Source organism: Eleutherodactylus coqui, chromosome 13 (genome assembly GCF_035609145.1).
Source record: "Eleutherodactylus coqui strain aEleCoq1 chromosome 13, aEleCoq1.hap1, whole genome shotgun sequence".
NCBI classification, from domain to species: Eukaryota; Metazoa; Chordata; class Amphibia; order Anura; family Eleutherodactylidae; genus Eleutherodactylus; species Eleutherodactylus coqui.
In genome coordinates this window covers 100105410-100127279 of record NC_089849.1, presented here as the reverse complement: position 1 = coordinate 100127279, position 21870 = coordinate 100105410, and the positions used below count along the sequence as shown (strand labels likewise).

At 42.3% G+C, this 21870-nt stretch overlaps 1 protein-coding gene across 1 annotated transcript; it reads left to right on the top strand.

Annotated features, from left to right (window-relative positions):
• Positions 1-620: 620 nt before the first annotated feature.
• Positions 621-14563, top strand: LOC136588590 (myosin-4-like). Its single transcript, XM_066587940.1, has 41 exons — positions 621-635; positions 1482-1528; positions 2323-2536; positions 2647-2790; positions 2897-3053; positions 3519-3546; positions 4334-4454; positions 4561-4653; positions 4760-4823; positions 4912-5010; positions 5106-5209; positions 5316-5454; positions 5892-6010; positions 6088-6237; positions 6325-6495; positions 6726-7035; positions 7339-7406; positions 7489-7576; positions 7759-7876; positions 7970-8093; positions 8176-8312; positions 8392-8647; positions 8755-8997; positions 9127-9303; positions 9390-9535; positions 9886-9976; positions 10066-10455; positions 10545-10671; positions 10756-10874; positions 11031-11227; positions 11378-11561; positions 11812-11977; positions 12189-12313; positions 12396-12704; positions 12781-12984; positions 13072-13197; positions 13413-13583; positions 13663-13767; positions 13849-13944; positions 14034-14165; positions 14425-14563. Exons 3-41 carry the CDS (start codon positions 2336-2338, stop codon positions 14437-14439), a joined length of 5814 nt encoding a protein of 1937 aa, XP_066444037.1. The 5' UTR covers positions 621-635; positions 1482-1528; positions 2323-2335; the 3' UTR covers positions 14440-14563.
• The last annotated feature ends 7307 nt before the right edge of the window (positions 14564-21870 follow it).

Genomic DNA, 21870 nt, shown 5'->3' with positions numbered 1-21870 from the left:
AAAAATAAGACCACAACAAAAACCTGTATTTATTCTGAGACGTCTACTTTCATTACTTCCGAAACAATCCCCTAAAGAACCGAGGCCAAAAACATTTTCAGAAACTGTAGATTCCCTTTCTGACAAGAGCTAAGTGAGATTTCCCTTGTTCCCAGCTATTTTAAGCATCCTGATATAATACACCATCGTTTTTTCTTCACATTGAGTCTCGACTGCAGTACATGATTTACACACATTTTTCATCACAAAGGCATCTGTTCTCCTGAAAGTGATATCCTGCCTGCAGCAATCTGAAAGAAAAGTTGACTGAGAAATCCAAGAAGTTTAGTCCTAGTCTGTTCTGACACGGAGATCACTGTTCTATATTGGGAATGAAAGTAGCCTGACTATAAACACATCTGACATGATACTATATACAAAAAAATTGATTGACCATATGGTTAACCTCAAGTTCCCGACCGTATCCTGTATCACACAGTGGTCAACAGAAGTAAAATTACAGCATCGACACATTTACAGTCCTTAACATTAAGGTCCAAATATAGAGAGTGATAATGCTGGCATGGCAAAACTCAGGGTATAAAAGTATTTGGATGGCAGTGGGGACGTATCCTTCACAAGCTCTGCATCTAGAGGTAAGCTGTCCGGCTCCCAGGACGTGTGTGTCATGTACCCAACTGAGCATCATGTTGTTTATTGGAATTTGTCTATAATATAGAATTGAATTATGGTGAAAGTTTAAAGGGATTCTGTCACCAGACTCATGCTGCTCGAACCATGGGCAACATGAAGCTAGGACAAGTACGCTCCTTACCCCATCTATGTTTTATTCGGAAATGCTATGGCGTTTCAGAATAATCATACTCAGAAGTTTGACTTGGAACTGGGCTCAGAGTCTTCAAAAGGCGGCTGGCTTGCCTCTTCCCGCCTGTAGCATATACACTGTCACGCTATCTACACACAAGCCAAATCCCTTTAAACATAGCATTCTCATATGGAGTTTACAGAAAAAATAATAATTTTGGCATGTTCTATCACATGCCGTGTTATTGAGGTAATTTTCCCTAGAAGTACTGCTTTTACTGGAGAATGTAGCACTTCAACAAGGCACCATATGGCACCACTAAAGTTCCTACAAGACTGTAATACACCAATACAGACTAATTTTCGGGGGCTTTAACCAAGCGTTGCTGAGATAACAATACATGCTAATCTTCAATAAATCATTGCCGCTCATGGTGATAAGTTTAATATTAATTGACTAGATGATAGAAAACTACGAAGGCTTGTCCATGTAAAAACATCCAACTTCCACTTCAACAGCGGCTTGTTGGGTCGGTACTGGACCACTGAATTGTAATACTGTGCAGAGCCCTCTTATTGTATAGTATAGTAGCTAGATATTGAGTAAACTGAGAGAAAAGGGAATTGAAAAAGAAAGGGAGAGGCACACTAGAATAATAATTCTTCATTTCTTGCAGCTAAAATCCTTTGAACATAATTTTCCATCGTAGAAGGATACTCAAAGGTATGACTGCCCAGCATGCACCTGTTACAGATTGCAGTAGACCTAAACACTTTAACTTTTTCAACTTTGCTTTTTAATTTTTACACAATCGGCCCCATTTATGAGCAATTCCATATTTTACTCCTACTTTCTTAAAAACCTCAAGGCTTTCATGAAGGATGCCTTTACACCTAATGATGTTCGCTCCGGCAGCTTCTTTATACAGGCTGTTAAATCATTGCCTCCTTCATTCGCATTCCAAATCGTTCAGTTGTTTGTATTCACTGTATAAGGAAAATGACTTAATTATTGGTATTTAAACCAAACGATTAAAGAACAAGCCAATGATGATTTTCATGCCTGCATGAAATGAACGATAAGCGAATGAATAACCATTCACCGTTTGATCATTGGCCGTGTTTACACTGAACGATTCTAAAAATTTTTTGGTAGTACACACGATTTTTTTTTTTTGAACGATGGTTGTTCCGTGTTAAAGAGCCCTAAGTCTGGTTAGACTGTTCGAATTTCTTTTTAAACCTCTAAGAGCAGCCAAACATTTGCACTTTTTGGAGGAGTAGGAAGAGACAAATGTGACAGATTCAGATGTAAAATCTTGCTGGTTATTAGATGCAGCTTTCTAACCTGCATGATTTCTACCAAAATTAGGTGTAAACTAAACAATCAATGTAGGCCAATATATTAAGCATCGGACTAATAAACAAATCTTGCATGTTTAAGTACAAAGTCAAATATTTTAATTTGGTTCAAATGAATTCTTAAAATTGTAACATTTATTCATTCTTTCCATATAGAAAATCATCAGCCATGGGGGACGCCGAGATGGCGGTCTTTGGACCGGCAGCTGAATACCTCAGAAAGTCAGATAAAGAAAGACTTGAGGCCCAAAATCGCCCATTTGATGCCAAAACAAATTACTTTGTGATTGACCCCAAAGTAATGTACGTAAAGGGTCTTATTCAGAGCCGGGAAGGAGGAAAAGTAACAGTAAAAAAGGAAGATAACACCGTAAGTTCTCTAGGACAGAGATTCGTGAGATTATAAAATAATATATGCAAATTGATACGTGCAAGAATAAGGAAATGCTCCATCTCACAAGGTTTCTTTATACTTTGCAGACTGTAACAGTGAAGGATGATGAAGTTTTCCCCATGAACCCCCCTAAATACGATAAAATTGAAGACATGGCAATGATGACCCACTTGAACGAACCATCTGTCTTATATAACCTCAAAGAGCGTTATGCAGCCTGGATGATCTACGTAAGCCTCATAGACTTCTCTACTTGATTAATGGAGCCCTCAGCTCCTTTTTTACTACTTTAAAAATGGTCTAGATTCTAAATGAAATATTTTTTGTTTCCCTTAGACCTATTCTGGGCTGTTTTGTGCCACAGTCAACCCCTACAAGTGGCTGCCTGTGTACAACCAAGAGGTGGTCTCTGCTTATAGAGGCAAGAAGCGTCAGGAGGCCCCACCACACATCTTCTCCATCTCTGATAACGCCTATCAGTTCATGTTGACTGGTGAGTACTGTCTACTACCTATACTGGAAAGACAATGGAAGGGTCTATTGTCCAAAATGACACTAATTGTTTTGTTTAAGAAAGTTTTGCCACCAAACAATTTGGGAAGGCAAATAATAAAAGTGTGAATTATCCAACTCAGATGGTATTATATAATTTAAAGGGACTAAACCTTAAAAAAAACTTGGGATTATAAAAAGATGACTTAATATTAGAGGGATCTAGGATGCTCTACGATTACACAAGTAGAACCATCTCTTTTAAATAATAGCATTTTAAGTGGCTAATTGGTTTTAAAGATATCATATGGCACTAGTTAGTTGACACTGCAAGATGGACTTGAGAGTTTGTAAAGAGGAGGGGAGACTCACATATGTTTAATAGCTTATGTAACTCACTGTTTTATACCCCAATACTATACAAATATATAATGTATTATTCTTTTCTCTTTTTTTTTTTAAACAGATCGTGAAAATCAGTCTGTCCTGATTACGTAAGTATCAGACATAGGAGAGTAAATAGAAAGTCGTATTAATTACTTTAAAGGGCCACCAATCCTATAGTAACAGGTTTACTGGCAAACAAGCTAGTTATAGCGTGTACAAATGTGTATATTAGTTTTTCAGCAATTTAAGAGAGAGTTGAGATAAGGTAGTGATACTTAGAGCCAGATTACAGCATGAACAAATGGGATCATCCCTCTATGGCCTCTACCAGACAGCATCCCAGCTGTTTACACCCTGTACAAAACAACTTACCTGGCAACATATTCAATGGTGCTCGCTCTGGAAGCATCTGGTCATTGTATTAAGGCATTATTGGGTACTATATTACACTGCTATATGGCTACTGTATAGCATTGTTGGGTGTTTAGTGCATGGCACTATTATGTAGAGACTTTGTGGTACTGTTCTTTGGCACTATGGTGGTTTACTTAAGGACAGTATGATAGTATTTTGGGGCAGGATTGATCCATTATGCCATTCCTATTTTATTGTTTAGCCTAAGGGCCAACAAAGATCTTGACCAGGCCTTGGTGATAATAGAGCAGGAGAGTTCCTTTTGTAATTTCATCGAATATCACTCCAGTCAACCTTTTCCAACACTTGAAAAATATTTTTTAGGAGTTTATCTTGATTCTAGTAGAATGAGACTCTGATCAGATGAACAGACAATATATAAGTATTTGAACATTTACATTTCTGCTCAGAGTAGTATTCAAGTATCTACAATTTATCTTTTTGGTACAAAAATGTTTTTTTTATGTTTTAAACACATAGAGGAGAGTCTGGAGCCGGGAAGACTGTGAACACGAAACGTGTCATCCAGTACTTTGCAACAATTGCAGTTGCTGGTGGTGACACAAAGAAGAAGGAAGAGCAGCCCGCTGGAAAAATCCAGGTAATTTGACCTTCTGTAACTCTGATAGCTGCAGCCGGTAAGCAGGAGTTAGGTCTGTGTCATGACTCATATCTATCTCAATGTACTAATTTTTATATTTGTATAGGGCACCCTTGAAGACCAGATTATCCAGGCTAACCCATTGCTTGAGGCTTTTGGTAATGCCAAGACCGTCAGAAATGACAACTCCTCCCGTTTCGTAAGTTTCACACTTGTAATGACAAGAACACATACATCCAATGTTTTCATTGCCACGAAATTATCAGTAAAGAAAAATAATCTATCTCTTACATTCAAAACTTTAGGGTAAATTCATCAGAATCCATTTTGGTACCACTGGAAAATTGGCTTCTGCTGATATTGAAACATGTAAGTTGAGACAAATTTCTAGACAATATCTATTGCCACATCTGTAAAGTCAAATTGCTTACAAAATTTGTTTCCTTTGTTTCTTCAGATCTACTGGAAAAATCCAGAGTAACATTCCAGCTGTCTGCAGAAAGGAGCTACCATATCTTCTATCAGATCATGTCTAACAAGAGGCCAGAGCTGATTGGTAAGTTGTATAGGCATAAATGTGTATTTCAGCCACTTCCTGACTGGGAATTTCTATAGTAGCAACCTATTACAAAAACACACTTCTATCTATAGATCAGCTGCTGATCACAACAAACCCTTACGACTTTCCATTTGTGAGCCAAGGTGAGATCACAGTGGCCAGTATTGATGACCAGGAGGAGTTGATGGCTACAGATGTAAGTTTATTTTGTTATTTAATTAAACAAATCTTTTTGCTAGTAATAAGGCAATATTCCTGATACATTGAAGTTCCAGCTAAAAGATTCTGCCTTTTACTTGTAGAGTGCCATTGACATCCTCGGGTTCAATTCAGATGAAAAGGTCGGTATCTACAAGATGACTGGTGCTGTAATGCACTATGGCAACATGAAGTTCAAGCAGAAGCAAAGAGAGGAGCAGGCCGAGCCTGATGGCACAGAAGGTAGATGAAAAGATAATACTCAATTTTTGTTAGGGACGGACTTAAGCTTAATTAAACGTTTGAAGAACTGTTGCAAGCTGGGTACTCCCCCAAGCTGGGTACTCATTTTACCGACCTTGGAAGGATGGAAGGCTAAGTCAACCTTGAGACAGCTATCTGAGCCATACAGAGATTGAACTCACAACCCTTCAGGCTGTGAGTTCAATCCCTGTATGGTTCAGGTAGCTGTCTCAAGGTTGTGAGCGAGAGCTTAGGACCCTTCAAGTTGTGAGTGAGAGCTTAGGACTGCACTTCTGCTGCCTTAACACTCTGCGCTACACAAGGCTCTTCATTCCATCTTTACCTTTTGAACTTTGGAAATCTTCAAACTGAACATAAAGTGCAAAAAGTTATTTTTTGAGTATTTAAATATAATAATTCTTAAACTTGCTTTTCAGTGGCTGACAAGGTTGGCTACCTGATGGGTCTGAATTCAGCTGATCTGCTGAAAGCTTTGTGCTACCCAAGAGTCAAAGTCGGAAATGAATTTGTGACCAAAGGTCAAACTGTCCAACAGGTATGTCCCAGTGTTTTAGTAGAATGATAAATAATGGAAATTGTGACAAAATTAACATGGCTATTATATTTGTTTAGGTGAACAACTCAGTGGGTGCCTTGGCTAAATCAGTCTTTGAGAAGATGTTCTTGTGGATGGTCATCCGTATCAACCAACAGCTGGATACCAAGCAGCCAAGACAGCACTTTATTGGTGTATTGGACATTGCTGGCTTTGAGATTTTTGATGTAAGTGACATAACATCGCATGACATACTATATAAATAAATAATTGATATAATAATTAACATAGAGAAATATTGTTTTATAAATCAGTTCAACAGCTTGGAACAGCTTTGCATCAACTTCACCAATGAGAAACTGCAACAGTTCTTCAACCACCACATGTTTGTACTGGAACAAGAGGAGTACAAGAAGGAAGGAATTGACTGGGAGTTCATTGACTTCGGCATGGACTTGGCCGCCTGCATTGAGCTTATTGAAAAGGTACACAATATACAAACACAGATGTAGGCAACAAAATTCAAGATTTCAACCTGTAGTCATGTAAGCAGATAACACTTTGCGATATCAATGAGTTACAACCAACTATGACAATTGTTGGGCAAATCCAAGTCATTTGACCAACAATTAAAACCATACTAGATATTTTAATTACATTAGTAGTTACATATGTTTATAGCTTCCATTCTAAAAAAAATCTTTCTGCCATGCAGCCAATGGGCATCTTCTCCGTCCTTGAAGAGGAGTGCATGTTCCCTAAAGCAACAGACACTTCATTTACAAACAAGCTGTATGATCAACATCTTGGCAAGTCTAATAACTTCCAAAAACCAAAACCTGGCAAAGGCAAAGCTGATGCTCACTTCTCCCTGGTCCACTACGCTGGAACTGTGGACTACAACATCTCTGGCTGGCTAGACAAGAACAAGGACCCTCTGAATGAAACTGTCATCGGGCTCTACCAGAAGTCTTCAGTGAAACTTTTGTCTTTCTTATACTCTGCTCATGCTGCTGCAGAAGCTGGTATGTATAGCACTAAAAATTCTCTACACTTGTCATATGTATATGCAAGGGTGTACACAATGTTTCTCCAGGGTTTCTTGAACTATTCTTACACTGTGCTATCAATAAGTGCAACAGGGTTATATGATCAAAGCCTTAGTCAACACTCTATTCTAAGTTATTTGAGATGGGGTGTTTTGAATTAAAGCCATTCTAAAACACTGTTCTAAATACTTTTAAGCATCAATCAGGATAATGGCACAAAAATTGTTACTGCCAGGTTTGCAATCATGACATCACTAAATAATATTCTTTGTGATTTAGAGAGTGCCGGAAAGAAAGGGGCTAAGAAGAAGGGTTCTTCCTTCCAGACTGTATCTGCTCTTTTCAGGGTAAATACTTATATAAAACACATGCAGAGTTACTCTATCTTATCTTTCATGTCTTGATCACTGTCATTTTGTTCATCTATAGGAAAATCTGAACAAGCTGATGACCAACTTGAGAAGCACCCACCCCCACTTTGTACGTTGCTTGATCCCCAATGAAACCAAGACCCCAGGTAAATTGAGGGACTGTATTTGAAATAAGTCAGTCTACATTTGTAATATATCTATATAAATGTCACATGGAGCCTAGCCTTAAGGTCTCCATGTTTGTATTTCATGTTATGATCATTTTACTTACAAAACATACTGTATACCATTTCACATGTTGATTTACTAATGAATCTGACTAATATAGGTACTATGGATCATCACTTGGTCATGCACCAGCTCAGGTGTAATGGTGTCCTTGAAGGCATTAGGATTTGCAGGAAAGGATTTCCCAGCAGAATTCTCTATGCTGATTTCAAACAGCGGTATGGATTAAATATAAAGATGGTTTAAATTATAAAATTGTATAAAAAAGCATTATATTTTAAATTAACCAATGCATCCTATTTTTTAAACAGCTACAAAATCCTGAATGCCAGCGCTATTCCAGAAGGTCAGTTCATTGACAGCAAGAAAGCTTCTGAGAAACTTCTTGGGTCCATTGATGTTGATCACACTCAATACAAATTTGGGCACACCAAGGTACTTTATTCATTATTTCTATTTTACTTTCCAGAGAATACCATGCAAACATATGCTTTAACTCAGTTTGCTTTGTTTGCAGGTCTTCTTCAAGGCTGGTTTGTTGGGTACCCTTGAGGAAATGCGAGATGAAAAGTTGGCTCAGCTGATCACTCGTACACAAGCTATCTGCAGAGGATACCTCATGAGAGTTGAGTTCAAGAGGATGATGGAGAGGAGGTAGCTCTAACTTTAGATTTGGAATAATTCAATTTTTTTTATGGACTATGTTTATGATATAAATATACTTCATTTCCAGAGAGTCTATCTTCTGCATTCAGTACAACATCCGTGCTTTCATGAATGTCAAAACTTGGCCATGGATGAAACTTTATTTCAAGATCAAGCCTCTTCTGAAGAGTGCCGAGTCTGAAAAAGAGATGGCCAACATAAAAGAGGAGTTTGATAAGACAAAGGAAGCTCTTGCTAAAGCAGAAGCAAAGAGAAAAGAGCTGGAAGAGAAGATGGTCTCCATTCTCCAGGAGAAGAATGACCTGCAACTCCAAGTTGCATCTGTAAGAAAATGAATCATTTGTACCCATTATACAATGGCAATATTTAAAAACATGACACAGTTTTTCAAGAATATAGTTTAATTTGGTTTTCCAAATGTGTTTCATAGGAGTCTGAGGGCCTGGCAGATGCAGAGGAAAGATGTGAAGGTCTCATCAAATCCAAGATTCAACTGGAAGCCAAAGTCAAAGAGATTAATGAGAGGCTAGAAGATGAAGAAGAATCAAATGCTGAACTGACTGCCAAGAAGAGGAAGCTGGAGGATGAGTGCTCTGAGCTGAAAAAGGATATTGATGATCTTGAGCTAACATTGGCCAAAGTAGAGAAGGAGAAGCATGCCACAGAGAATAAGGTAATTTCCTGTAGTCAAAATAATATTAAATATGGCTGTAAATGCTTGAGTGTGACAAGAGTCATTGCTTACCTTTGAGAGGTACATAAACATCTGATTCTATGAATAATTACCTTTTTCAAAATGTAGGTCAAAAACCTTACAGAGGAAATGGCAGTTCTTGATGAAAGCATCGCCAAACTTACAAAAGAAAAGAAGGCACTTCAGGAAGCCCATCAACAAACTTTGGATGATCTTCAAGCTGAAGAGGACAAAGTCAATACTTTGACTAAGGCCAAGACTAAGTTGGAGCAACAAGTTGATGATGTATGTGTAGACTGGAAAAAAGTGCTCTTTATAAGAGAAATAAAAATGGTGCAGAAGTCAAATATTAACATGTTTTATTATCCTAGCTTGAAGGATCTCTTGAGCAAGAGAAGAAGCTCCGCATGGACTTGGAAAGAGCCAAACGAAAGCTGGAAGGTGATCTTAAGTTGGCACAAGAGTCTACAATGGACTTGGAAAATGATAGACAACAACTGGATGAAAAAGTTAAAAAGTAAATGGATGTTTTTTATTATATCTACATAATAACATTTATATATACCCATATATACACACATACATACACATTCTCAATTATCTCTTAGTTTCTATTAAAACAACGATGAGGCTTTCATCCAGCATGGCTGTAAACATTAAAACTTAATTGTGTTATTCGTAGTCTATTAACATCACAATTAGTGTACACATCATGCCTGGAGTGAATAATCACTCTTAATCATAGCATCAAGTCTTCAGGATCACTCTAAGTGTGCTACATGAATGTCTTCAAACAGCTTTACTCTAGAGAGCTGTATTTTTTAATGTGCTTTCTGGTACAAATCATCCCTTATTTTTGTTCATTAGGAAGGAATTTGAAATCAGTCAGCTCCAGAGTAAAATTGAAGATGAACAGGCTCTGGCAGCTCAGCTCCAAAAGAAGATTAAGGAGCTCCAGGTAGTATTTTATTTAAACCTTATACTTTATGAATATAAAAAAGAGCATTCTATACTTATAAACACCAATATCTCAAAAAAACATTGTAGGCTCGTATTGAAGAGCTTGAAGAAGAAATTGAGGCAGAACGTGCAGCTCGTGCAAAGGCTGAGAAACAACGATCTGATCTCTCAAGAGAGCTTGAAGAGATCAGTGAGCGCCTGGAAGAAGCTGGTGGTGCAACCTCTGCTCAGATTGAGATGAACAAGAAGCGTGAGGCTGAATTCCAGAAGATGCGACGTGACCTGGAAGAATCCACCTTACAGCATGAAGCCACTGCTGCTGCTCTCAGGAAGAAGCATGCTGATAGTACAGCTGAGCTTGGAGAACAAATTGATAACCTGCAGCGGGTCAAACAGAAACTGGAAAAGGAGAAGAGTGAACTCAAGATGGAGATTGATGACCTTGCCAGCAACATGGATTCCGTCTCTAAAGCCAAAGTAAGTAGCATAAATGCATTCATAGGACACATTTGACATATACTGCAATCCTCAGTATAAAAATATATGCTTTTTACTTGACATTATAGGCAAACTTGGAGAAAATGTGCCGAACACTGGAGGACCAATATAGTGAAATTAAAACAAAGGAAGATGAGCATGTTAGGGTTCTTAACGACTTAAATACCCAGAAAGCACGTCTTCTGACAGAAAATGGTAACTTTTACTGTTAACTACAATAGAGGCAAATCTGATTCAATTAATAGTATTTTGACTTTTATTATTACTTGCATTAATCAGGTGAATATGGCCGTCAAGTGGAGGAAAAAGAATCTTTAATCTCTCAGCTTTCCAGAGGGAAACAAGCTTTCACCCAACAGACTGAAGAATTGAAAAGACAGCTAGAAGAAGAAACTAAGGTATGGTGATGGATTGCTGAAACGAATTACTCATTGTTATTGGGCTACTCTGATTACTTATTTTCTCAAACAAGAACGCCTTGTTAAAGAAAACATTTTGCTTGATGTAAAAAGATATGTGGCTTTACCCTAACTAAATGTTTTTTTAACAAACAGGCTAAGAACGCACTTGCACATGGACTTCAATCTGCCCGCCATGACTGTGACTTGCTGAGGGAACAATATGAAGAGGAGCAAGAGGCAAAGGCTGAACTTCAGCGTGCTTTGTCCAAGGCCAATGGTGAAGTCTCACAGTGGCGAACAAAATATGAGACAGATGCCATCCAACGTACAGAGGAACTGGAAGAAGCCAAGTAGGTTACCTGAAACTGATATGCATATCTAAAAGTGCAGATCTTGTTTCAGTTACCTGAAACTGATATGTAGATCTTGAATTCTAAATCAAGGTTGAAGTGATGACTGTTCAATAATTCAGTATTACATTCTATTTCCTTGATTAACAGGAAGAAACTTGCACAGCGTCTCCAGGAAGCTGAGGAACAAATTGAGGCTGTCAACTCAAAATGTGCCTCTCTGGAGAAAACTAAACAAAGACTTCAAGGAGAGGTTGAAGACCTCATGGTTGATGTAGAAAGATCAAACTCCGCCTGTGCTGCCCTTGACAAGAAGCAGAGAAACTTTGACAAGGTAAATCATTAGTTACCAGAACTTTTATATCAATAGGACTTAATATCAAGTCTAAGGTAACCTTTGCAAAGTTTGGGAAATTCTAAGTTAAGTATGTCTTGGGCTATATTTAGTTTCATTCTTATAAAAGGAAGGACACTATTAATACTGGAATTATATTTTATTATGTTATTTAATTATTATATTATTAGTAATACTGAAGTTAATAATGAAATCTCGTAATACTAAAATCTTGTCTTGTTCTTTATAGGTTCTGGCAGACTGGAAACAGAAATTTGAGGAAGCTCAAGCTGAACTTGAAGCTTCTCAGAAAGAATCAAGATCCCTTAGCACAGAGGTATTTAAGATTAAGAATTCATATGAGGAAGCACTGGATCAACTTGAAACACTGAAGAGGGAAAATAAGAACCTCCAACGTAAGTTCCACCATTTTCTATGGATGTGAAACACATGCAGATTTTTGTAATGGTTTCTATTACTTCTTTGGTCATTAAATCCTTTCATATTAATTGCCATAGTTCTTAGAAATGTTTTTCCTCATTTTTGACAATATGGAAATCAATGTTGCAAAATATATGGACCTTATCATTATTGACTTGTCTCTTCTTTTCCTCGTCCCCCCTCTAGAGGAGATCTCTGACTTAACTGAACAAGTTGCTGAGTCTGGAAAGAGCATCCATGAAATAGAAAAATCTAAGAAACAGATTGAACAGGAGAAGTCTGACCTGCAATCAGCACTGGAAGAAGCAGAGGTAGGAAGACTAGAATATGTGCTAAAACAATGTTATAGCATGACTCATTTAGGTCATCGACTTAACAAGCTGTTATATCTAGGGATCCCTGGAACATGAAGAGGCCAAGATCCTGCGTGTCCAACTTGAACTTAATCAAATAAAATCTGAAGTTGACAGAAAGGTTGCTGAGAAAGATGAAGAGATTGAGCAAATCAAAAGAAATAGCCAGAGAGCCTTGGAATCCATGCAGAGCACTTTGGATTCTGAGATCAGAAGCAGAAATGATGCTCTCAGACTGAAGAAGAAGATGGAGGGAGATCTTAATGAGATGGAGATCCAATTAAGCCATGCCAACCGCCAGGCCGCAGAAGCCCAGAAACAACTCAGGAATGTACAGGGACAATTAAAGGTGGGTCACATGAAGATATTTTTATGGCTTAGATAAAATTACTGACTTGATAATAAACTGAATTATTTCTCTTTAGGATTCCCAATTGCATCTTGATGATGCCATAAGAGGAAACGATGACCTAAAGGAACAACTGGCTATTGTAGAAAGAAGAAATAACCTCATGACAGTAGAAATTGAAGAGATGAGGTCTGCCCTGGAACAAACTGAGCGTGGGCGCAAAGTGGCTGAGCAAGAACTCCTGGATGTCACTGAGCGTGTTCAGCTTCTGCACTCCCAGGTTAGATTGACTTTTAATTCAGTGCATTAATTATACCTAGTGCCATATATTATCTCTTCACTAATATCAGAATTCTTCACTATACAGAACACTAGCCTGATCAACACCAAGAAGAAGCTTGAATCCGATTTATCTCAACTCCAAAGTGAAGTAGAGGAGGCTGTCCAAGAATCAAGGAATGCAGAAGATAAAGCCAAGAAGGCAATTACAGATGTAAGTGTATTCTTCTTTGGAATACTTTGTAATGGATGAGGAATAAATACATGCTTGTTGAACATAATTACTGCTATGGAGCTCCAGAAATCAAGGTGAAATTTCTTGAATTTTAAAAGGGATTTTCTATTTTCAAAGCATAAAATCAATATTTTATTCCAAGCAAAAGGTGCAACTCAATCTTTAAACTTCTTTGATCTTCATTCTTATTCCAGGCTGCCATGATGGCTGAAGAGCTGAAGAAGGAACAAGACACCAGCGCTCACCTTGAAAGAATGAAGAAGAACCTTGAACAGACTGTGAAGGATCTTCAGCTTCGTCTTGATGAAGCTGAACAACTGGCAATGAAAGGTGGCAAAAAACAACTTCAAAAACTGGAGTCCAGAGTAAGAAACTCTTCCTGATTTTGAAAGCATTTCAAGATTACTATGTGTGGATACACTGTTAATATGAAATTGTTCTTAGGTGCGTGAACTTGAGAATGAGCTTGAGGCTGAACAGAAGAGAGGCTCAGAAGCCATTAAAGGAGTCCGCAAGTATGAGAGGAGAGTAAAGGAACTGAGCTACCAGGTACGTGGTGTGAAAGAACCTCCTTCAAACAAATGGACTCACTTCAAAACCAATGTTAAATACTTCATCTTTCATTAACAGACTGAAGAAGACAAGAAGAATGTGTTCAGGCTTCAGGACTTAGTGGACAAATTGCAGTTGAAGGTCAAAGCTTACAAAAGACAGGCTGAGGAGTCTGTAAGTTTCTGTACTTTTAGTTAGTGTGATAATTAAAATAATAAATGAGAATATTTAGAAAACTCATCTTCTCAATGCTCATCTTGTAGGAGGAACAAGCCAATTCCCATCTGTCTCGATTCAGAAAGTCACAGCATGAGTTGGAAGAGGCAGAGGAACGTGCTGATATTGCAGAATCCCAGGTCAACAAACTGAGGGCCAAGAGCCGTGACATCGGCAAGGTGAGATAAATCAGTTCAAAATCTGTCTTTGATCGAATACTTGATTATCAAAATTGTATACATCATCAAATATTGTATTTTACTATTATTTCAAATGCTTTACAAATATTACAAAACAACTTTAACTTAAGCTTACATGTAAATTGTTGAACACTAAAATTTCATAGAGATTTGCAAAATGAAGTTAAGCTGAAAAGCTTACATAGTATTACTCGAAGAAACCCAATTCCTAAAATGTATTTTTTATTTCTATCCACAGAAGGCAGAAGAATAAAGAAGGATCGAATGTTAAATATTTACAAAAAATGTTCATAGAATATGGGCTGGTTTTGTAAATATCGGGTCAGCTTTGTAGTATTTTATGTCTCTAGATGCAAATAAAGTTTCTGCAGACAGTGTCTTGGTTTTGAAGATTCATTTTTTTAACATTGTGAAAAATGCTAAACCCCATATCCTCGAAAATGTCTTGAACTTTTAGGAAACAGCTTTGCACTACTGTTCTTGGACTATAATCGGAATGTTCAAAGGAAATCTAATCATTAATAATAGTGCAAATCAATCATGCAGATATTGCCCAGATCAGCTTCTAACCACAATCCTAGTGGTGCAAAGTCAGTACTAGTAAGGGATGAGCAGAGGTCAACTGCTGCTTCTGATGTTAGTCCATTACATGACATATTCTCATTTGAGTAAACAAATTTCCAACAAAAAATATATATCTTTTGGGTGAGGATGGTGACAACTAATATTATAACCAGCTATTACTCTCTTGGGTTTCCTGGCCCATAGTTCATATCTCGCGGGAGTCCAAGAAGCTGAAATATTGGTATCTCGTTGAAAAGCCTTAACAATGAAGGAGTGAGAGGCTTCTTTGCTCACCATTGACATGAAGGGAATATTGTGGACATTCATGTTATGTTAGCCAAGAAAACAAATGCATCAGTCATCATTAGAGATGAGCGAACGTACTCGTCCGAGCTTGATATTCGTGCGAATATTAGGGTGTTCGGGATGCTCGTTACTCGTAACGAGTACCACACGGTGTTCCGGTTACTTTCAGTTTCCTCTCTGAGACGTTAGCGCGCTTTTCTGGCCAATTGAAAGACAGGGAAGGCATTACAACTTCCCCCTGTGACGTTCAAGCCCTATACCACCCCCTGCTGTGAGTGGCTGGGGCAATCAGATGTCACCCGAGTATAAAAGTCGGCCCCTCCCGCGGCTCACCACACATGCCTTGTGAGTTAGCTGAGGGAAAGTCCAGTTCTATTGGAGTTGCTGTAGGGAGAGTATTTGTAGTGAGTGTAGGCTTCAAGAACCCCAATGGTCCTTCTTAGGGCCACATCTACGTGTGTGCAGGCTGCTGTTAGCAGTGGAGAATTTTTTTTTTTTTCCTCAAAATCGGCAGTGCAGAGCATTGCACCCGGTATTAGGGACAGAAGTGGTGCTTAGGCAGGGAGAGTGTTAGGAGTGAGTGTAGCCTTCAAGAACCTCAACGGTCCTTTCTAGGACCACATTTAACTGTGTGGAGTACTGTGCAGGCTGCTGTTAGCTGTGTTGCTTTTTTTTTTTTTTCTCAAAATCGGCGGTGCAGAGCATTGCACCCTGCATTGATACTACAGGCACAGAATTGTGTAGGCAGGGCCACAACACAGTTATTAGTCATTGAATAGGCACAGTGGGCCTTTCCTTTTAAACAAAAGGGAAAAAAGTATATTTGCCCTGCCTCTGTCAGTCCTAAGGGCTCTGGGTACGTGTGTGCTGCGTGGAGAATGTAAAAAAATCAGACGCAACCAGCTACGGTTGAGTGCAGCCTTGCGCCAATTTCTTTCCTGCCTGGGAAATACCTGCTCTGCCACAGTTAATAACTCTGCAACATTAAAGTTCTGTGACACTTTTGCAGGGCCGCAACACAGTTATATTAGTCATTGAATAGACGCAGTGGGCCTTTTCTTTTTTAACAAAAGAGAAAAAAGTATATTTGCCCTGCCTCTGTCAGTCCTAAGGGCTCTGGGTACGTGTGTGCTGCGTGGAGAACGTAAAAAAATCAGACGCAACCAGCTACGGTTGAGTGCAGCCTTGCGCCAATTTCTTTCCTGCCTGGGAAATACCTGCTCTGCCACAGTTAATAACTCTGCAACAGTAAAGTTCTGTGACACTTTTGCAGGGCCGCAACACAGTTATATTAGTCATTGAATAGACGCAGTGGGCCTTTTCTTTTTTAACAAAAGGGAAAAAAGTATATTTGCCCTGCCTCTGTCAGTGATAAGGGCTCTGGGTACGTGTGTGCTGCGTGGAGAACGTAAAAAAATCAGACGCAACCAGCTACGGTTGAGTGCAGCCTTGCGCCAATTTCTTTCCTGCCTGGGAAATACCTGCTCTGCCACAGTTAATAACTCTGCAACAGTAAAGTTCTGTGACACTTTTGCAGGGCCGCAACACAGTTATATTAGTCCTTGAATAGACGCAGTGGGCCTTTTCTTTTTTAACAAAAGGGAAAAAAGTATATTTGCCCTGCCTCTGTCAGTCCTAAGGGCTCTGGGTACGTGTGTGCTGCGTGGAGAACGTAAAAAAATCAGACGCAACCAGCTACGGTTGAGTGCAGCCTTGCGCCAATTTCTTTCCTGCCTGGGAAATACCTGCTCTGCCACAGTTAATAACTCTGCAACAGTAAAGTTCTGTGACACTTTTGCAGGGCCGCAACACAGTTATATTAGTCATTGAATAGGCACAGTGCGCCTTTTCTTTTTTAACAAAAGGGAAAAAAGTATATTTGCCCTGCCTCTGTCAGTCCTAAGGGCTCTGGGTACGTGTGTGCTGCGTGGAGAACGTAAAAAAATCAGACGCAACCAGCTACGGTTGAGTGCAGCCTTACGCCAATTTCTTTCCTGCCTGGGAAATACCTGCTCTGCCACAGTTAATAACTCTGCAACAGTAAAGTTCTGTGACACTTTTGCAGGGCCGCAACACAGTGTCAGTTATTAAACTTATTATTCAGTGAATAGACGCAGTGGGCCTATCCTTTTAAACAAAAGGGAAAAAAGTATATTTGCCCTGCCTCTGTCAGTCCTAAGGGCTCTGGGTACGTGTGTGCTGCGTGGAGAACCTAAAAAAATCAGACGCAACCAGCTACGGTTGAGTGCAGCCTTGCGCCAATTTCTTTCCTGCCTGGGAAATACCTGCTCTGCCACAGTTAATAACTCTGCAACAGTAAAGTTCTGTGACACTTTTGCAGGGCCGCAACACAGTGTCAGTTATTAAACTTATTATTCAGTGAATAGACGCAGTGGGCCTATCCTTTTAAACAAAAGGGAAAAAAGTATATTTGCCCTGCCTCTGTCAGTCCTAAGGGCTCTGGGTACGTGTGTGCTGCGTGGAGAACCTAAAAAAATCAGACGCAACCAGCTACGGTTGAGTGCAGCGTTGGGCCAATTTCTTTCCTGCCTGGGAAATCAAATCACTGGTAATACAGCATGCTGAGGGGTAGGGGTAGGCCTAGAGGACGTGGACGCGGCCGAGGACGCGTAGGCCCAAGTGAGGGTGTGGGCACAGGCTGAGCTCCTGATCCAGGTGTGTCGCAGCCGACTGCTGCGCGATTAGGAGAGAGGCACGTTTCTGGCGTCCCCACATTCATCGCCCAATTAATGGGTCCACGCGGGAGACCTTTATTAGAAAATGAGCAGTGTGAGCAGGTCCTGTCCTGGATGGCAGAAAGTGCTTCGAGCAACCTATCGTCCAGCCACAGTTCTGCGCCGTCCACTGCTGCAAATCTGAATCCTCTGTCTGCTGCTCCTCCTTCCTCCCAGCCTCCTCACTCCACTACAATGACACATGCTCAGGAGCGGGAACACTCCCAGGAACTGTTCTCGGGCCCCTGCTCAGATTGGGCAGCAGTGGTTCCTCTCCCACCAGAGGAGTTTATCGTCACTGATGCACAACCATTGGAAAGTTCCCGGGGTCCGGGGAATGAGGCTGGGGACTTCCGCCAACTGTCTTAAGAACTTTCTGTGGGTGAGGAGGACGATGACAATGAGACACAGTTGTCTTGCAGTGAGGTGATGTAGTAGTAAGGGCAGTAAGTCCGAGGGAGGAGCGCACAGAGGATTCGGAGGAAGAGCAGCAGGACGATGAGGTGACTGACCCCACCTGGTGTGCAACGCCTACACAGGACAGGTCTTCAGAGGGGGAGGCACGGGCAGCAGCAGGGCAGGTTGCAAGAGGCAGTGCGGTGGCCAGGGGTAGAGGCAGGGCCAGACCGAATAATCCACCAACTGTTTCCCAAAGCGCACCCTCGCGCCATGCCACCCTGCAGAGGCCGAGGTGCTCTAAGGTCTGGCAGTTTTTCACCGAGACGCCTGACGACCGACGAACAGTGGTGTGCAACCTTTGTCGCGCCAAGATCAGCCGGGGAGCCACCACCAACAGCCTCACCACCACCAGCATGCGCAGACATATGATGGCCAAGCACCCCACAAGGTGGGACGAAGGCCGTTCACCGCCTCCGGTTTGCACCACTGCCTCTCCCCCTGTGCCCCAACCTGCCACTGAGATCCAACCCCCCTCTGAGGACACAGGCACTACCGTCTCATGGCCTGCACCCACACCCTCACCTCCGCTGTCCTCGGCCCCATCCACCAATGTCTCGCACCGCACAGTCCAGCCGTCGCTAGCGCAAGTGTTGGAGTGCAAGCGCAAGTACGCCGCCACGCACCCGCACGCTCAATCGTTAACCGTCCACATAGCCAAATTTATCAGCCTTGAAATTCTGCCGTATAGGGTTGTGGAAACGGAGGCTTTCAAAGCAATGATGGCGGCGGCGGCCCCGCGCTACTCAGTTCCCAGTCGCCACTACTTTTCCCGATGTGCTGTCCCAGCCCTGCACGACCACGTCTCCCGCAACATTGTACGCGCCCTCACCAATGCGGTTAGTGGCAAGGTCCACTTAACTACGGACACGTGGACAAGCACAGGCGGGCAGGGCCACTACATCTCCCTGACGGCACATTGGGTGAATTTAGTGGAGGCTGGGACAGAGTCAGAGCCTGGGACCGCTCACGTCCTACCCACCCCCAGAATTGCGGGCCACAGCTCGGTGGTGGTATGTTCGGCGGTGTATGCTTCCTCCACTAAAGCACCCTCCTCCTCCTCCTCCTCCTCAACCTCTGTCTCGCAATCTAGATGTGTCAGCAGCAGCAGGACGTCGCCAGCAGTCGGTGTCGCGCAGCGTGGCAGCACAGCGGTGGGCAAGCGTCAGCAGGCTGTACTGAAACTACTCAGCTTAGGAGATAGGAGGCACACGGCCCACGAACTGCTGCAGGGTCTGACAGAGCAGACCGACCGCTGGCTTGCGCCGCTGAGCCTCCAACTGGGCATGGTCGTGTGTGACAACGGCCGTAACCTGGTGGCGGCTCTGCAGCTCGGCAGCCTCACGCACGTGCCATGCCTGGCCCACGTCTTTAATTTGGTGGTTCAGCGCTTTCTGAAAAGCTACCCACGCTTGTCAGACCTGCTCGTAAAGGTGCGTTGGCTCTGCGCACATTTCCGCAAGTCCCACACGGACGCTGCCACCCTGCGCACCCTGCAACATCGCTTTAATCTGCCAGTGCACCGACTGCTGTGCGACGTGCCCACACGGTGGAACTCTACGCTCCACATGTTGGCCAGGCTCTATGAGCAGCGTAGAGCTATCGTGGAATACCAACTCCAACATGGGCGGCGCAGTGGGAGTCAGCCTCCTCAATTATTTTCAGAAGAGTGGGCCTGGTTGGCAGACATCTGCCAGGTCCTTCGAAACTTTGAGCAGTCTACCCAGGTGGTGAGCGGCGATGCTGCAATCATTAGCGTCACCATTCCTCTGCTATGCATCTTGAGAAGTTCCCTGCAAACCATAAAGGCAGCCGCTTTGCGCTCGGAAACGGAGGCGGGGGAAGACAGTATGTCGCTGGATAATCAGAGCACCCTCCTGTCTATATCTCAGCGCATTCAGGAGGAGGAGGAGCATGAGGAGGATGAGGAGGAGGGGGAAGAGACAGCTTGGCCCACTGCTGACGGTGCCCCTGCTGCTTGCCTGTCATCCTTTCAGCGTGTATGGCCTGAGGAGGATGAGGAGGAGGAGGAGGAGGAGGAGGATCCTGAAAGTGATCTTCCTAGTGAAGACAGCCATGTGTTGCGTACGGGTACCCTGGCACACATGGCTGACTTCATGTTAGGATGCCTTTCTCGTGACCCTCGCGTTGCACGCATTCTGGCCACTACGGATTACTGGGTGTACACACTGCTCGACCCACGCTATAAGGAGAACCTTCCCAGTCTCATTCCCGAAGAGGAAAGGGATTCGAGAGTGTTGCTATACCACAGGACCCTGGCGGACAAGCTGATGGTAAAATTCCCATCCGACAGCGCTAGTGGCAGAAGGCGCAGTTCCGAGGGCCAGGTAGCAGGGGAGGTGCGGAGATCGAGCAGCATGTACAGCCCAGGCAGTGCAACAGTCTTTAAGGGCCTGGACAGCTTTATGGCTCCCCACCAAGACTGTGTCACCGCTCCCCAGTCAAGGCTGAGTCGGCGGGAGCACTGTAAAAGGATGGTGAGGGAGTACGTAGCGGATCGCACGACTGTCCTCCGTGACGCCTCTGCCACCTACAACTACTGGGTGTCGAAGCTGGACGCGTGGCCTGAACTCGCGCTGTATGCCCTGGAGGTGCTTGCTTGTCCTGCGGCTAGCGTCTTGTCGGAGAGGGTGTTTAGTGCGGCTGGGGGAATCATCACAGATAAGCGTACCCGCCTGTCAACCGACAGTGCCGACAGGCTAACACTCATCAAGATGAACAAAGCCTGGATTTCCCCAGACTTCTCTTCTCCACCAGCGGACAGCAGCGATACGTAAGCAATACGTAGGCTGCACCCGCGGATGGAAGCTACGTTCTCTCTTACCATCCAAAACGGGGACATTTCTGCTTCATCAATCTGTGTCTAATATTCCTCCTCCTCCTCCTGCTCCTCCTCCTGAAACCTCACGTAATCACGCTGAACGGGCAATTTTTCTTAGGGCCACAAGGCTCACTCATCTAATTTTTCTAAACAATTTTTATATGTTTCAATGCTCTTAAAAGCGTTGAAACTTTAACTTGAACCAATTTTTCGTTAAACTGGGCTGCCTCCAGGCCTAGTTACCACTTAAGCCACATTAACCAAAGCGATTAATGGGTTTCACCTGCCATCTTGGTTGGGCATGGCCAATTTTTACTGAGGTACATTAGTACTGTTGGTACACCAATTTTTTGGGGCCCTCACCTACAGTGTAATCATAGCAATTTGTATGTTCTTCGTCTGCACTCATGGTACAGAAGTGTGTGTGGGGTTGGCCTACACTTTAGCTACATAAATGTAACTTGGGCCTTGGCTATACTAAGGCTACTGAAATGGAACTAAGACTGCGCTCCCACTATACTGCTGCTTCGGAATTGTTACTGGGGCCTGTCTTGAGTGCTACTATTGCTGACATGGAACGAAGACTGCGCTCCCACTATAATGCTGCTAGTGATATGTTAGTGGGGCCTGTCCTAATGCTACGGCTGAAATGTTACGAATTATGGGCTCTGCCTATACCGCTGCTAATGGTATGTCTCTGGGGTGTGGAAACAGAGGCTTCCCAAAGACATGATGGCGGCGAGGCCATTTCCCACCAACGCGGTTACTGTTAAGGTGCATA